Raw genomic sequence first — 18,114 nt, forward strand, 5'->3', positions numbered from 1 at the left:
CAGAAGGAATCGCTAAAAGAGAAAGTTTGGGGAGGCACGTGTCCATGCATGAGCATGAAACAAGGGACTGCTCAATTTTATTTTTCATCGTAAATACCTGGACCTAGTTGGTCTCTTATCTGAGCATGTGAATTCATTTAAACATTTAAATTATAATAAAAAGTTATTAAATTATAATAAAATTATTATTAAATTATAATAAAATTATTATATAAAATTATATAATAAAATTATTGTATAAAAATAATATAAAAATTATTAAATTATAATAAAAAGTTAAAAAAGGAAACTCCATAACTTGGCAGATAAGCCTGACCGCTGATCCATCTACATCAACTGATACAAATCTCAGCCAATCCATCTTCAAAGAATGATTGTGATCTGTCTGGAGAAGTTATCTATGCAATGCAAAGTTTAAAGTAAGTAAGCACAAGGGATCTTGACGAGCAATAACAAGTCACACGCTTCAACAGCAAATCCAGGGTTTTAACTTCAAACTTTGGTTTTCGCCAACATTGAGAACAGCAGATACAATGTCAGTTTTAAAACCCGCATTTACATGGCATGTTTTTCCTCTCCTCAAGCCTGTGAGATCTGCCAACCACAGCAGGTAATGATGGAAACCTGCTTTCCTTGCAAAGGAGTCTCACATTTCTGATTTTAGGTTTTCTCCTTAAGGATGGTTCTATTTGCACAGCTGCAATCTAAGTTTTCATAGGAGACATTTCCAAATACTGCTTATGTGGGGGCCACATTCCAGACTCGCTAAATCAGGCTCTCCAGGGATGGAGCACTAGCATCTGTCCCTGGTTTGTTTTTTTTTGTTTTTTTTTATTACAAAGTTTATTTTAAATCCAGTATAGTTAACATACAATATTAATTTCAGGTGTACAATACAGTGATTCAACACTTCCATACAACACCCAGTGCTCATCAGGACAAGTGTACTCCTTAATCCCCATCCCCTATTTTACCCATCCCGCACCCCACCCCCCCACCACTTCATGCCCCCTCTGGTAACCATCCCTTTGTTTTCTTGTTTAAAATTTTTTTTTAATTTTTATTTTTGAGAGACAGAGAGGGACAGAGGATCTTGAAGCAGGCTCCATGCTGTCAGCACACAGCACCACGTGGGGCTTGAACTCCTGAACCTTGAGATCATGACCTGAGACGAAGTCCGATGCTTAACCGACTGAGCCACTCAGGATCCCCTTCATCCCTTTGTTTTCTATAGTTAAGAGTATGTTTCCTGGTTTGTCTCTTTTTTCCTTTGCTCATTCTTTGTGGTTGTTTGTTAAATTCTGCTTATGAGTGAAATCATATGCTATTTGTCTTTTTCTGACTGACTTATTTCTAATACTCTCCAGCACCTTGCATGTCGTTGCAAATGGAAAGAGTTCATTCTCTTTATAGCTGAATAATATTCCATTGTATATATATACATCTTGTTTATCCATTCATCCTTCGATGGACATTTGGGTTGCCTCTGTAATTTGGTTATAACAAATGATGCTGCTAAAACATAGGAGTTAATGCATCCCATTTGAAGTAGTGTTTTGCATTAAAATTTTTTTTATTTTTAAGGTTATTTATTTATTTTGAGAGAGAGACAGCGAGCGGTTTAGGGGCAGAGAGAGAATCCCAAGCAGGCTCCACACTGTCAGCACAAAGCCTGATGTGGGGCTTGAACTAACAAACTGCAAGTTCATGACCTGAGCCAAAACCAAGAGTTGGACAGTTAACCGACTGAGCCACCCAGGTGCTGCTAACAATTTTTTAAATGTTTATTTTTGAGAGAGAGGGAGGGAAGTGGGAGGGAAAGAGAGAGAGCACGAACAGGGGAGGGGCAGAGAGGGAGACAGAATCCGAAGCAGGCTCCAGGTTCTGAGCTGTCAGCACAGAGCCCCACACTGGGCTCGAACTCACAAACTGCGAGATCATGACCTGAACCGAAGTTGGACACCTAACCGACTGAGCCACCCAGGCGCCTCAATGCTTTTGTATTTCGGGGGGTAAATGCCCAGTAGGCGATAGCTGGATCTTAGGGTAGTTCTATTTTTAACTTTTTCAGGAACCTCCATACTTTTCCACAGTAGACGCACCAGTTTGCATTCCCAGCAACAGTGCAGGAGGGGTCCTTTCTCCAGACACTCGCTGACACCTGTTGTCTCTTGTGTGTTTGAATTTAGCCATTCTGACAGGTGTGAGGTGATAGCTCATTGTGGTTTTGATTTGCATTTCCCTATGATGATCGGTACCTATTATCTATTCATATGTCCATTAACCGTCAGTATGTCTTCTTTGCAGAAATGTGTGTTCATGACTTCTGCCCATATTTAACTGGATTGTCTGTTTTTTAGGTGTTGAGTCATTCTAAACTGCTCCAGGAAAGATCTGGTGCACAGATGATGTTGAGAAGCATCCCTGAGCTTCACCTGTCCTGGTTTAAATAGAATCTTGAACTTTGAGCCATGTGTGTTACCACTGAAATTAAAAAAAAAAATTCCTTATGTGTCTTCTTTCAAGAGCTATTTTTTTTTACACGAGTAAAGTTGACACACAATGTTACATTAGTCACAGGTGTATATCACAGGGACTTAACATGTCTAGTGTTATGCTCTGCTCACCACAAGTGTAGCCACTATCTGTCACCATACAATGCTATGACAGCAACTGACGACATTCCCTGTGTTATGCCTCTGATGCAATGACTTATTCATTCCTCCTTCTCTGAAGGCCTGTATCTCCCACTCCCCTTCACCCATTTGTCCCATCCACCCACCCCCTTCCCTGCAGCAGCCATCAGTTTGCTTCTGTATTTACTAGTCAGGAGCTGTTTGTGACATATTTATTTTACAGCCACACTTAGAACAATTACAGGACAGAGGAGTGTGTTTATGCATCTGCGTCCCCTTCTTTACATGACACTCAGGCAGGCAGAGGGGAGAGGGAAGGGCCTCGAGGCAGTGGGATTTCCATTGTCTTGGTTACCTCTCTGCTGTGTCTCCACACTGGGCTGCTGAGTGCGGCAGGGGGTCCAGTGGGGGGCGGACAACACCCCTCCCCACTCTACACGTCTTCCTGTGGCCAGAAGTTAAAGCTAAGGATGAGGCTGGCTGCCAGGGAAACTGCAGCCAGGTCCATGGGATTCCTGAAGAAAGGAAAACTCCTAAGTGGGTTTTCAGATGCAGGATGGACCCTAGGAGCCTGACCCCAGCCACGGATTTCTGAGCCAACCATTAAGTTCACCCAGCGGGTGCCTGCGCATGAGCGCACACACACACAGACACAGACACAGACACACACACACGCACAGACGTGTGCACTCAGCAGCATTCCTTTGTGATGTGCACAGTGACTCATTCTGGTGGGAGCACCTCACCCACAGGGAGGAGGCAGGTGATGATGGGTCGTGCAGGCAGGACCCAGAACATGGAAAGGGAGACGGGACAGTTCCTTAGTGTTATAAAATCAATGGCATACCTTTTCCACCATGACTTACTTAGACACTTGCATTACATTTTCCAAAGGGCTTTATTGGGCTCTAATTACACACCAGTGTCACCCAGTTAGACAGTCCAATGCAGTGACTTGTAGTAAATGTAGAGAGTCGTGCAGCCATTGCCACAGTTCAGTTTTAGAACATTTCCTTCTCTCCAGAAAGACCCTGTGTACCCATCAGCGCTCACTTCCCACTACTACCTCCAGGCTGAGGCACAGTCTAATGTATTTCTATCTCTGTAGGTTTGCACTTTCTGGGCATTTCCTAGAAACGGACTCCTGCTTTAAGTGGACTCTTGTGTCTGTGTCTTTCATGTAGCTGAACACTCTGGGGGCTCATCCATGTTGTAGCAGAAATCAGAAGTTCATCCCTTTTCATAGATCAGTGGCATCTTACTGCACGGGTTGCCACATTTCGATTATCTATTGACCAGCTGACAGACTTTTTTACACTATTTTGCTCTCTGGCGATTATGAATAATGCTGCTGTGAACATCTGAGTACAAGTCTTTGCTTGGACATAGTTTTCGTGTCCAGTTTCTCCATGTTTTCGTTTCTTTGCCTTGCATGATTGCGCTGGCTGAAACTTTCAGTCCATGTTGGGCAGAAATGGTGGGAACCGCCATCCTTGCCTTGGTCTGGATCTCAGCGGGAAAGCATTCATTCACTCATAAATATGTGACAGGAGACATATTTTTCTTGTAGATAGCCCTATCAGAATGAGGACGTCCCCTTCTGTCCCTAGTTGGACGAGCATTTTTATCACGAATGGGCCTCGAATTTTGTCAGATGTCTTTGTCTATCAAGATGATCACATGGTTTCTGTCCTCATTATATTACTATGCTGGTTGACCCGAACTGTATTTTGAATGTTAAAGCGATATTGCAACCCTGGGATAAATCTCACTTGGTTAGTTGGTTTTCCCCTTGCAAATGTTGTTGGATTTGATATGCTATTCTGTTGAGGATTTATGTATGGATGTTAATGATAGATATTGGTGTAGAGTTTCTTGTGTTGTCATGTGTGGCTTTGGTGCAGGGTAATATTGTCCTAATGGATGAGTTAGGAAATGTTCCTTCCTCCTCTCTATCTGGAACAGCCTATGAGGGATGGATATTATCTCTTCCTATAGTTTAACAGAACTTAGCAATGAGGCCAGCAGGCCCAGGGCTTTTCTCTGTGGGAAGGTTTTTAAATCAATTTTTAAAATTTATTCATTTTGAGAGAGACAGAGACAGAGACAGAATGTGGAGCAGGGTCAGAGAGAGGGAAAGAGAGAATCCCAAGCAGGCTCTGCACTGACAGTAGGGCTCGATCCCATGAGTCAGACACTCAACTGACTGAGCCACCCAGGTGCCCCAGTGGGAAGGTTGTTAAATAACAAATTCAATTTCTTTACTTGTGATAGGTACATTGAGATTTCTGATTTGAGCATTCCACTCTACCCCCATGCTCTCCCTGTATTTCTTGCCTCCTGGTGGTTCTCCCTCTGCCTCTTGCCTAGAATTTGACATGCTGATGCTTCAGGTTCTGTGTCTCCCTCTCTCTCTGCCCCTCCCCCCCCACTCCCACTTTGTATCCTCTCTCTCTCTCTCTCTCTCTCTCTCTCTCAAAAATAAACATTTAAAAAAATGCAGAATTTGACATGCTGAACATCTCTGGACATTAGTGGATTCCATCTCCTAGTCTATAACTTGGGACCGTGTGCTGACTCAGATGGGACCCCCAGATACTCACATACACTTGATATGTGGGCAAGGGGACAATGACTTTGAGGCAGGGATGGGATGGTACCACTGGGTCTGTCAGTCACACCTGCCCACCCATTCCCCATGTGCCCCAGTGCAGGCCATGAGTAAGTGTGGTCAGGAGCACCTTCAGCAAGCCCCACATCCACACTGCCCCACCCCGTTCCTTCTCACCCCTCTCGTCTCCTGGCCACAGAGCCACAGAGGGGCTCCATGATGGCTCTTTGCCACATGTATGGGCGTTACAGGTCTCCCTGATTAAAGGCTCAATCCCGAGGGCCAGGATTGTCTTGTGATTACTCCAAACTTCCCCACCCCAGCAGCCAGCCTTGTGTGGAGTGGGGGAGGCAAGGGTGAGACGATGAAACCTTAACGAGTGGCTAAACATCTGTCTGTGGTTGGTGTGGCTGCTGCGGTAAAGACATCTCTTTATGACTTCCTTGAACTCTGCCAGGTGGGTAGGAGTGCCCCTGCCCTAGTGCATTATGGGGAGGATTCAAGGAGGTATCTTATCAGACCCGAGGCTTCCAGCTGGGAAACGTCCACCAAAGTCACTGGTTCTCCGCACTTCACCCCTGGCCTCTATAGAGGTTAACGTTGGTGAGCTGGTTAGGAGTCATGTTCTGAATTCAGTCCGCCTAGGTTTGCCTGTCACCCTCTCCTTCAGTGCCTCTGCGACACTGAGCAACTCACCTGACCTCTCTGTACTCTGCTTTTCACACACAAAGTGAGATCGAAGTCTTGCTCAATGATGGGTTCTGGGAGTGGATTCCATAAGCTGATATATGGAGATATGTAGAATACTGTCTGATACCTAGGACAAGATCAATAAAGTGAAATGCGTATGTTATCCTGCTAACCACACCCCAAATGACCAGTGTAAATTTAGGCCTCAGAGTTTCAAGGAAGAAAATCCCTGCTTTGTTTACCTTCTCCTGTCAAGTGGGACACGAGCCTGGCAGGGTCACCTGAGCACCAAGCTCTCTGGAGAGATCACACGTTCAGAACATAATAAACACACCTGCTCTGAAGCCACTTTTGTCTGCAGAAGACTCACAGATGTTTGCAGCAACACAGCTCTGGACATTACCTAATTACGGAGACTGAGCGCAAGCAGACTTTCTCTGTAGTTCAGAGGGACTGCACGGGCACTTCCTGGGTTACACAGCACTGGATCTGTGGGGAGGAAGAAGGATGATGCCTCATTAATGCCTCCTGAAATGAAAAGGCACACATGTAAATCCCAAAACAACTCTGAAATGACTCCGTGATGCAGGCATAAAACTGCTGTTCGCATTCCCCAACCCAGGGACACCGGGCAACAAGGTACAGCCCCTGGAGATGCTACGCCAGGGGGGCCGGCACCATCCCCCAGGACCTCATACCGTGGGCAGTGGGCTGTGCTTCCAGCTCTCTGTGGGCAGGAAGACTCTCTTCCACTTGCTCTGCCCGGATGATCCGAAGGCTGCTCGTGCTGCAGGGCTGCAAACGGTGACTCGATGGTGTTCCCTGGTGCCCTCCGGGCCTGGCTCCAAACCTCCTGATAAACTGTGATCTGCTGCTCTAGAATTTAAATGCGGTGACCTCACACCTGACAAAGAACAACCCAATATGGATAAAGAACCTGAATGCAAAAGTTAGGTTTTTTTTATATGTATATTTATTTGGCAAGGATGATGAGGTAACGGGTCAGAAATTCCTTCGAGGGGAATACCATCCGTGTTATAAAGCAGGGAAACAATGTTCTACATTTAGCTCAGCATACTCATAACGGCTTACACAGACAACACAATAGCGAACCACCAAGTTCCAGTTCCATGTCCCTTTCTGCACCTCCTTTAGCGTCAGTCTCTTGAAAGTGGATCTCCGTTCAGTACACGTCCATTCCAGCAGACCAGTGCTGCTGCTGGGAGGCAGTCCGTGAAATGGCACAAAAGCACATGGCCATCATCAACGGGGCATTCATGCTACAGAGAAGCTCTCTACCGTACTGACAACAAGGCAGGGAGGAGAGGCAGAGTTCGGGGTGGGAAAGTGACAACATGCATCACGGGAGCCATAATAAGGAAGTTACGGACCCCTGGGGTATGCGGTGTCCCATAGAAAGCCCCACAGGGATCCACAAATTCAAGGTAGGAAAGACAGAACCTTCCTGGGATTGGATGAGGGCTCACGCCGATCGAATTTTCAGTCATCAATGCTGCTCTTGTCACTTCTCTGACGACTGCTTACTGGTTGGTCCCCAAAAGAAATCCACGCTCAGGATCATGTCTGGAGCCATTCAGACCTGCGCCACGTGAGGATGAGAGCCTCAGTTTTCTTTCAACCACTGCTTTAGGAGCCTCTGAAACATCCTTTTGCTTTCCTGCTGCATCTCCAGTTGGAGCTTCTCGTCTCTTTCCTGCTGTTGGAGCACCCCTTCGGGCAGCAGGCCAGGTCGGCTGGTGCTCAGGCTGAGGGTCAAGCCGCTGAGGCCCTGTACCAGTGTCTCCCAGGAGGAAGCATGGGGGGCCCCTTTCCTCTCTGCAGACATCCCAGAGACATTTGGCCTATGGCTCTGGCAGTATCGACATTCGCATCTGAATCTGTTCTGATCTCTATCACCTGAGGAGGAGATCCTGGCTTTCCTCTCCACCCGATAAGGTGCCACCTGATCGAGGTGCCGCCGTCTCATGTGCCCCAGAAGGGTTTTCTTCCTCTGAGGGGACGCTGACCTTTCCCACCGCCTCTCTTGTAGGGTTTTCTCATCTCTGTAGCGCTGCTGGAGCAGCCCCTCTGGAAGAGGGGCAGGGTATTTGGTGCCAGGACTGGTTTTGAGGTCACCCAGGCCCATCATAAGCAGTTCCGAGAAGGAAGGAGAGGAGGCTGCCGTGACTTCCTGGGAGGTCTCTTCAGAGATCATCGGGGAAGACTCAGAAATCAGTGTTGAGCTGCATTTCCGGAGCGGATCCATGGAGGTGTGGTCCATGCTCACAGCTCCACCTGGCCCTTGGTCTAGACAGCAAGCTGAAGACAAAGGTTGTCAAAGAGCTGGAAGCTAGCAAGGGAGGTGTGTGGCCAGAAGGACCCAGACTACATCAAATGGTGATAAAAGAAGAAAGAAAACTCCGTTATTATTCACCTGACTTAACGTTTCTGAGCCTCAGCTTCCTATCTGTTAAATGGGGATAATAATGAGCCCTACTTCCTATGATGGTTCTGGGCTTTAAATAAGAGTATACATTTCCAAGCTCAGAATTCGGATGGCATATAATCAGGATCTCAGGCGTGAGATTAATCATCAAAACCACATCATAGGTAATGAAAAATGGTGCCCTGCAGTCAACCATGTGAATCCCCTGCCCACTTTTTTTGTTGTTGTTGTTGTTGAAAGAGAGAGACAGAGGGCGCGAGTGAGCAAAGGGGGGGCAGGGACTGAGAGAGAGAGAGAGAGAGAGACAGAGAGACAGAGACAGAGACAGAGAGAGACGACAGAGAGAGAATGAATGAATAGGGAGCCTGAAGCATGGCGCAAGCTCAGTCGACCCTGCCGACTTTTATAACCATTCAAGCATAATTTTAAGAACACTCCATGTGTGACCAGCATCTGCTATACTCGTAAGTGTCCATGTACTTTCCAAAAGGAGACAATGGCTAAAATTTCCACCATGGTGACACATTCTTTTGAATTTTCACTGCTTTCATCTAGGTAAAAAGGATGTTCAATCCTATGGAAGTCATTTCATAATCCTCAGTAAGCAGCAATAAGAATTTTACTAAAATACAAGAACAGAGATCAATGAAATTTCTAACAAGACAGATTAGAGAAACTCAAATTAAAAGTTGCTTCTTTGGGGCGCCTGGGTGGTTCAGTCGGTTAGGCGTCCGACCTCGGCTCAGGTCATGATCTCGCGGTCCGTGAGTTCGAGCCCCCCGTCGGGCTCTGTGCTGACAGCTCGGAGCCTGGGGCCTGTTTCAGATTCTGTGTCTCCCTCTCTCTCTGACCCTCTCCCGTTCATGCTCTGTCTCTCTCTGTCTCAGAAATAAATAAATGTTAAAAAAAAAAAGTTGCTTCTTTGATGGGGCACCTGGCGGGCTCAGTCAGGCGTCTGACACTTGATTTCAGCTCAGGTCATGATCTCGAGGTTCGTGGGATTGAGCCACATGTCAGGCTCTGCGCTGACATTGTAGAGCCTGCTTGGGATTCTCTCTCTCCCTCTCTCTCTGCCCCTTCCCCACTCACACGCTCTTTATCTCCCAAAATAAATAAGTAAACGTTTTTTTAAAGAGTTGCTTCTTTGAAATAATCAATAAAATTGATAAACCTCTACAGGACTGAAGAAGAAAAAAAAGGAGAAGAGCAAAGAAGACACATCACACTTCTGACTTCTAGCCATACTACACAGCTAGAATAATAAGAACAGTGTGTTACTGGCATAAGAACTGACACGTGGGCTAACGGAACAGAATCGAGAGCCTAGAAGTAACCCCATGCATGTATGGCCAACTAATATTTGACAACAGAGTCAAGAATACTCAATGGATAAAAGACAGTCTGTTCAATAAACGCTGCTGGGAGAATGGACTATTCACATGTAAAAGAATAAAGCTGGATTCCTATCTTACACTCACAAAAGTTAACTTGAAATGGATTAAAGGCTTAAATGTAAGACTGGAAACTAAAACTGCTAGAAGAATACATAACGACAAAGCTCCCTGATACGGGTCTTGGCAATGGATTTTTGGATATACCACCCAAGGCACAAACAACAAAATCAAAAACAAGTGGGGCTACATTTAACTAAAAAGCTACACACTAAGGAAACCACCAAGGTGAAAAGACAACAATGGAATGGGAGAAAATATTTGCAAACCGTATATCTGACAAGGATTTAATACCCAAAATATAAAGACCTCATACATCTCCACAGCAAAAACAAAACAAAATAAACTGAAAAAAACAACAACTAATCATCGAATTTAAAAATGGGTAAAGGTGGGGCGCCTGGGTGGCTCAGTCGGTTGAGCATCCAACTTCAGCTCAGGTCATGATCTCGTGGTCTGTGAGTTCGAGCCCCGCGTCGGGCTCTGTGCTGACAGCGCAGAGCCTGGGGCCTGCTTCTGATTCTGTGTCTCCCTCTCCCTCTCTGTCCTTGCCCCTGCTTGTGCTCTGTCTCTCTCTGTGTGTCAAAAATAAATAAACATTAAAAAAATAAGATAAAATAAAATAAAATAAAATAAAAATGGGTAAAGGCTATGAACAGACATTTTTCTAAAGATGACGTACAAATGGCCAATGGGTACAGGAAAAGCTGCTGCAAACCACCAATCATCAGGGAAACGCAAGTAAAAAGCACAATGGGCTATCACCTCACACCTGTTAGAATGGCTAGCATCAAAAATACAAGAGATAAAAATGCCAGCTTCCACGTGCAGAATAAAGAATACTTGTGTACTATTGGTGGGAATGTAAATTGGTGCAGCCACTATGGAAAACAGTATGGAGGTTTCCCAAAAATTAAAAATAGAACTACCATATGATGCAGACATTCCACTTCTGATAGTATATCTGAAGGAAATGAAACCACAATGTCAAAGATATATCTTTACCCCCATGTCCACAGCAGTATTATTTACAATAGCCAAGATATCGACACAGCCTAAGCGTCTTTGATGGATAAATGGATCAAGTAAATACACAGACACGCAGACACATACACACACACCCCACACACACACACACACACACACACACTATTATCTGGCCATAAAATGGAGGAAATCCTGCTATTTGTGACAACATAGTTGGACCTTGAGGGCATTATCTCACTTATGTATGGAATTGAAAAGGAAACTTCCAAATATACAGAAAAAGCTATCAGATTTGTGGTTGTCAGAGGTGGTGATTTGGGGAGGGAGAAGAAAATTGGAGGATGATGGCCAAAAGAAACAAACTTCCAGGTATAAGAAAAATAAGATAAATAACGAAATATAATGTACAACATGATGACTATAGTTAACACTGCTATGTGATATAAATGAAAGCTGTTAAGAGAGTAAATCCTAAGAGTTCCCTTCACAAGGAAAACATTGGTTTCTTTTTCTTCTTTTTGTGTCTCTGAGATGGTGGATGTCAACTAAACTTACTATGGTAACCATTTCATGATATATGTGAGTCTGATTATTATCCTTTATACCTTATCCAGTGCTGTGAATTATATCTCAATAAAACTGGAAAGAGAGAGAGACAGAGAGAGAGAGAGAGAAGAAATTAGTTACTAAGAACAGGAATGAAAGAGGAGACTTCACTAGAGACCCAGGAAATATGAGAGAAACGATATTATTAATATTACATGAAAATCTCCATACATAAATGCAACAATGTGCAAATGGATTGATTACTCAAAAACCATAAACCACCAAAACTTACCCAAGGTGAAAGAACATGCATATTTCAGTACCATTTACAGAAATTGAATCAGTTGTTAAAAGCCTATGATGAAAATCCCACATGGTATCACCAGTGAATTCTACCAAATATCGACAGGAATAAAAACACCCACACACAAATTCTACACAATGTCCTCCAGGAAACAGAAGTGGGGGAAATACTTGCAAGCGATTTTATGAGGCTAGCATTTCACTGATACCAAGAAAAGTACTGACCAGTATTCTTCCTTAGCACAAGCACAAAATTCCTCAACAAAATACTAGCAGATGGAATCCAGCAATATATTCAAAGGAAAAACAGCATGATCAAGTGGGTTAGCTCAGGAAAGCAAAGTTGGTTCAATAGTTGAAAACCAACTAATGCAATCCTCAGATTTAGACTATAACTGATTAATCAATCAATGTAATCTGTAGTTGAAGATGAAAGATTAAAAAGAAAAATGATAGCCTCAATGCTATTCCTCTCAAAACCAAATGGCATTTTTCAGTAAACAATTTTAGAAAAACAATTTTAGAAAAACAATCCTAAAATGCATATGAAACAACAGAAGACCCAGAATAGCCAAGGCAACCTGGAGGAAGAACAAAGTTGGAGGTACCCACCCTCCTCATTTCAAAACATATTTCAAGGCTACAGCAAGTAAATCAGTATGGTAGTGACAGAAAGACAGACACTGGCCAATGGGACAGAAGAGAACCCAGAAATAGACCCACGCATGTACAGTCAGCTGATCTTGACAAGGGTGCCAATAATACGCAATGGGGAAAGGACAGTCTCTTGGACAAATGGTGCTGGGAAACCTGGACACCTACGTACAAAAAGGACGATATTGGACCCTACGTTACACTACACACAAAAATCAACCCCAAAGGGACTGAAGATTAAGTATAAGACGTGACACTGTAAAACTCCTGGAAGAAAACATAAAGGAACATCTGTGTGACACGGGTCTTGGCAAGTGATTTCATGGAAACGACACCAAAAGCAGTCATGAAAAAGCAAAAACGGCCAAGTGGGACTACATCAAACTTAAAAGCTCCTGCACAGCAAAGGAAAACATCAACAAACCGAAAAGGCAATCTACAAAATGGGCAGAGATGTGCAAACCATGTATCTGATAAGGGTTAATTTTCAATATTTATAACAAACTTTTCTAACTCAATAGTTAAGAAAACAAACAAACCAATTTAAAAATATGCAAAGGATCTGAATAGACATTTCTCCAAAGAAGACATACAAATGGCCAAAAGGTATATGAAATGATGCTCCCCTTCACTAAGCATTAGGGAAAGGCAAATCAAAACCACAATGAGATGTCATGTCACACATGTGACACGTGAGGATGGTTATTGTCAAACAAACTAACAAAGAGCAGATCACAAGTGTTGGAGAGTATGCAGAAAACTGGAACCGTCGTACGCTGTCGGTGGGAACGCAACTGGTGCAGCCACAATGGAAAACAGTATGGAGGTTCCTCAAAAAATTAAAACTATCATATGATCTTGTTCGTATCCATATGTCCCCTCCAAAACAACTAAAAACAAACAAACAAACAAACCACAAACCAACCCCCAAAAAACCCATCATCTGATCCAGCATCCCACTCCTGGGCATATATCCAAAAGAACTCAAGCCAGCCTCTCACAGAGATGTCTGCATTCCCATATTTACTGCAGCACTAATCGTAGTAGCCAGGATAATGGAAACAACAATCCTGTCAATCGACAGTGGAATGGATAAAGGAAGTGTGACACATGTATACAATGGGATATTATTCAGCCGTATAAAAGGAGGAAATCTTACCCTTTGCATTCCAGGTGCTGTGGATTAAAGAAGCGAAACAGATAATGCTGTTTCTTATCCAGCGCCTTCCATGTGCCAGCTAATGTCAGCTAGGTGTTTTACATTTGTTGTCTCCTGGAGGTCTCGCAACAAACCTTGAGTAGGCAGGATTATTGCCTTTAACCAGGAGGAATTTGAGGCTGAAGGAGAGAGACTGAAGTGGCAGGGTCTGCCCGGGAATCCAGTGTGAGTGTAATCCGAATTTTAGGGCGGAGGGAGGCGAGTCTGGAAAGAAAGGCAGGCACTAGGATGCAGACAGCTTCCGATGCCGTGTGGGTGTAAGGGAACATCATGTGCTCCGTTACCTGCCCTGGGGTACCCCACCCCCACCCCGGCACCAGGACCAGGGCAGGCTATCTGAGGACATAACTGGAGTGTACTGAATTGATGCACACAGTGTAAGACGGTGTGTATTTGTGGTCCCCAGGTGGGAGAGTCAGCCCTCTGGTGACGGATCGTCCGTGCATGACGCAAAGGATGAGAATGTATGGCAGAGGAGGAGAGTTTCTAGGGCTGAACACAGACGTGTAATGTGATCTTTATGTTCTTTGTTCTAGCTCACGTGGTGTAAAGCCTGACCTGCCACCTCTCCCATGGCAGCATCAGTAGGTGTGAAGATAGGGAATGTGGCAGATGCAATTCTGTGAACCATACTTGCATTACCTCATTATGTATTCACAAATGCAACCCTCTCTGCTTGGTATTGTCACTATTAAGAATAATAAGCCCATTTCACAGGTGAGGATAGTAAGGCACAGGGCCAGGTACATTTCTCAAAATGACAGGACTGCAAGTGGCAGAACTGAGTTGGAAGGAAGGTTGTTTAGGAACAGAGCTTGTGCCCTTACCCACGACACGACATGGCTCCCACAGAAAAGAAAACCAAACCCCACGATGCTCCCCATATCCAGAAGTCTGCTTTGTGCTGTGAGTAAAGAGGAAACCCCTCCTCAAACAGGTCTAATCACAAAGGCAATTCACAATCACACAGAATGAAATCAGAAGTAAGGGTGGGTGCAGGCGGGGCATATTCTGGGGTCTGGTGACGCCATCAAGGACCTAGGTTCTTTCCAGTTCTCTGATCTTTGTGTGTGTGTGTGTGTGTGTGTGTGTGTGTGTGTGTGCGTGCGCGCGCGCGCGCTTTCCGTCCTGTGTTTGTCAGAAGAGCCCTGGAAGCAAGGAAGGCAGGTACTGCCATCCCCATCTTAGAACAACAGAAGCTGCATGGCCAGGTCTGGACATAGTGGCCCCAAAGACAACAGGCACTCAGCTATTGCAGGCAGGGCCTTATCCTCTGAGTTTCTGGTCAGACTATGGCTACTGGAGAGCAGGGATCTTTCCTCAGCATTCAGGGCCCATGGTTCAGGCTACAAGTGATGCATGAACACAATTCCACTCATTTGAGGAGCTGCTCAGGGGCTGGCCTGCCTTCGGTGATAATTTGACCTCCCGTTTTCTTGGGTGCCCCTCTGCCTTTTAGTCAGAATATTAGGACATTCTCCAGGTTCTTCTCTTTGGTTCTAGACAAACTCTTTGGCTCTTAGACCCAGGTGCCCGCACGTTTGCTGGCAATGCCTCTCCAGATGATCTGTCAGCCCCAAAAGCAGAACCTAGAAAGTATCCCCAAGGGTGTGAATTCAGGGTTCATGAAGAGGTGACCTTTCAACAAACACTGTGAACAGTGAGAGGAATCTGACAAGCACATTTCTGGGGTCAGGACTTTCCTGTCAAGAGGGAACAGATGGGAAGAAGTGTCTGAGGCAGAGGCTTCCAGAAACAGTGCAGATACTGCCAGAAGGCTGGAGCAGCTGGGGGGTAGGGGAAGGGAGTGAGAGCCTAACAGAAAGCAGGGGAGAACAACGGGTGACAGGCACTAGATCCTGCTGTGCTGAGTCAGCTTCTGTTCAGTCAGCTGGACTGCAAAGGACACCCAAGGATCACAGATGCCGAATGACAGCCTGTATCGGGCTGTAAGTTAGGCAGAGAAGGGACATGGAGAGGACCACTTAGAGAAGAGGCAGGTTTGGACAAAGAGCTGGAAGGACAGTGAGGAGGAGCGCCTTCTTGTGAGGCTGACAGCAGTCACCTGGATTGACACAGCCTTCACCCGTGTGCTCATGTCCCGTCCCCCAAGGGGATTTGTGCTCTTGCCAGAGCATCCCATATTTAACTAGCAGCCTTAATTCACTCAACAATCCACCTACTGGACAGATCACTGTGGGCACCTACTCTGTGCACCAGTCGCTCGGGACTTGGAAAACATTCTCTGAGTTGCCTGGAGCTCCAAGGATCTTGACCCAAGTTCCACTGTGAGACCAGAACTGTGGCCGACGGGGCAACAGTGACCCACACATTGAAAATCCCTTTATAGGGGCGCCTGGGTGGCGCAGTCAGTTAAGCGTCCGACTTCAGCCAGGTCACGATCTCACGGTCCGTGAGTTCGAGCCCCGCGTCAGGCTCTGGGCTGATGGCTCAGAGCCTGGAGCCTGTTTCCGATTCTGTGTCTCCCTCTCTCTCTGCCCCTCCCCCGTTCATGCTCTGTCTCTCTCTGTCCCAAAAATAAATAAACGTTGAAAAAAAAATTAAAAAAAAATAAAAAAGAAAATCCCTTTATAGCCTCTTTAAGTTTCTGGAATTAGAGGTGGTACAAAAAATCCAATCTTCCTCCTCCTCACAGAGAATCTGAGTACAGAGATGTCCTGTTTACTCCATCCTGTGTCATAACCGGTACACGAGCTGCCCTTTGGGATGAAGGACCCTGGGTGAAGGTCCCTCCTTCGCTGAAGAAACATGTTCTAAGCACCACCCGAATTCATGTGTCAGTTCACTGGACTCAGTGGGGACACAGGGATCACACAGGGTGTAGTCTGCAAGCAGATGACCACCGCACATTGTGTGAGAAGAGCGGTGGCAGAATTGAAATCACAGTACCTTAGGGACACAGAGCAGGGCCTCTTACCCCTACTTAAGTGTATGTGTGTGTGTTTGGTCAGGACACACCTCTCAAGGCTGGGGAGGCTGATGACACAGGCACTTTGCTCACCCACAGTGTACAGACGTGCACGCCGAAGAACAGAGAGACACCTAGTTAGAGTCAGACTGCAGTCCTTGGGCTACTGGGCTTCAAATCACCAGTGGGGTCTGGTCAGTGCTACGGCTGTGATGCAGCTACTAAAAGCACTTCCTCTGCTTGCCTCTCAATTCGTAATACCTGGTCACCAGTGAGACAGGTAGAGACCTAATTTGGGTGGTGGGGTTGCTTGCAAAGGCTCTCTAACATGGCAAAGTACCACTCCACGGGGGGAGCCCTGGACATTGAAGTCCTGCTTGGCTGTTGGTTCTGAGGCAAGCCTTCCATGCCAAGGGACTCCAGGTCTGTTGGCTTCAGGGCAGCTCATCAGAAAACAGACACAAAATCTTAGAACCTTTCAAGGTTGCTGAGTACCTCCATTTCAAGGTGGACAGGTGTTGGGACCACGATGACTATACAATACTGGAGCAATATATGCATTTCAGCAGCTGAAACACAATCCAGGAATATCACTGTGAGTGCAAAGTCGGGCTTTGGAGTCAGGCGAAACGGAGGTGTGATGCCCAGATCCACCCTTTCCTGCACCAGCGACCTAAACCTTTCCGTTTGTTTCCTTGTCTACAGACAGTGGGCTTTGACACTTACCTGAGTGTTTGGGTAATAAAACTGTATATACCAGCACAGCTGAGCTCCTCAACAGCCAGGCTGCAGAAAAGACAGTCACACCGTGCCCTGTGTTAGGGACATGTCAGCATGGAGCAAGTATGCCAGAACCCTGGGACTCTAGTCCACGCCTCTGGCTGAGGTTCGGGTTTGGGGGTTGTGGTGGTGGCTGGACTGGTGGTTCCATCTTTTCTCTTGTCCAAGGGACACACTTCATTTCATGCCTAGGCAAAGGAGTTATAGTGAATGAGGTTAATGCTCACAGTTGACATTGTCTATGACAAGACAAGAACCAGCAGGGGGTGCTGCTGCCCACTGGACCCCACAGGAACTGACAAACTTTCCTCCAGGGGTTTCTGGCACCTGGTAGAGACCCCTAAGGAGTTCTATGAAGGCACTGTCAGGATCCCTTAGAGGGCTCCAACAGTGAGCAGCAGCTGATCTTTGCCTCCTTGATGGCCACAGGGACTAACAGACCAAACCCCTTGTAAAGGGAAGATTAGTTAGTACACTTTCTCTTGTCCCAACAGAAACTCAGACTGCAACTCAGAGTGAAACATTATCAAAACAAAGTCCAAGGGAGATAGTGGAAGGCATTTAATTTCTTGGGTCAAAGGTGCCATAAAGTGACATATTCTTTCCACGTTTCTGCTTATCCCTCCTCACTGGAAGGCAGGGCCCCTTCACGTTGGGAAAGTTTGTGACACATCCCAAACTCCGTGTCCAAGTGCATCAAAGGATCCATATGAAAGGAGATGAGATCTTTGCTGCGTGTCATCCTATTCCTAGCAAGGAAGCCTTTTCCAGAACAACTGTGCTGTCAGATTGCATCTCCAATTAACTCACTGTGAACCAGGGTAAAACATCTATTTGGGAGAATTTATAATGAAATCTCCAT

General features: G+C 45.6%; 1 protein-coding gene across 19 annotated transcripts in view; it reads right to left on the reverse strand.

Annotated features, from left to right (window-relative positions):
• Positions 1-2,051: 2,051 nt before the first annotated feature.
• Positions 2,052-18,114, reverse strand: part of FAM156A (family with sequence similarity 156 member A) — a 49,245-nt gene continuing 33,182 nt past the window's right edge. For 5 of the 19 annotated variants that reach the window (XM_030304949.1, XM_030304947.1, XM_030304937.1 and 2 more), the window contains 3 exons: positions 17,199-17,440; positions 13,484-13,747; positions 6,888-8,322 (listed from right to left, as the gene is read on the reverse strand). In XM_030304949.1, the coding sequence (XP_030160809.1) occupies positions 7,562-8,218 (657 nt within the window). In that variant the 5' untranslated portion in view covers positions 8,219-8,322; positions 13,484-13,747; positions 17,199-17,440 and the 3' untranslated portion in view covers positions 6,888-7,561. Of the gene's footprint in view, positions 2,485-2,834; positions 3,152-5,943; positions 6,427-6,635; positions 6,842-6,887; positions 8,323-13,483; positions 15,922-17,198; positions 17,441-18,114 lie in introns of those variants that run through there. The other 14 variants (XM_030304944.2, XM_030304951.1, XM_030304945.1 and 11 more) reach the window with 11 other exon arrangements.

The sequence above is a fragment of the Lynx canadensis genome, chromosome X (genome assembly GCF_007474595.2).
Source record: "Lynx canadensis isolate LIC74 chromosome X, mLynCan4.pri.v2, whole genome shotgun sequence".
Classification (NCBI taxonomy): domain Eukaryota; kingdom Metazoa; phylum Chordata; class Mammalia; order Carnivora; family Felidae; genus Lynx; species Lynx canadensis.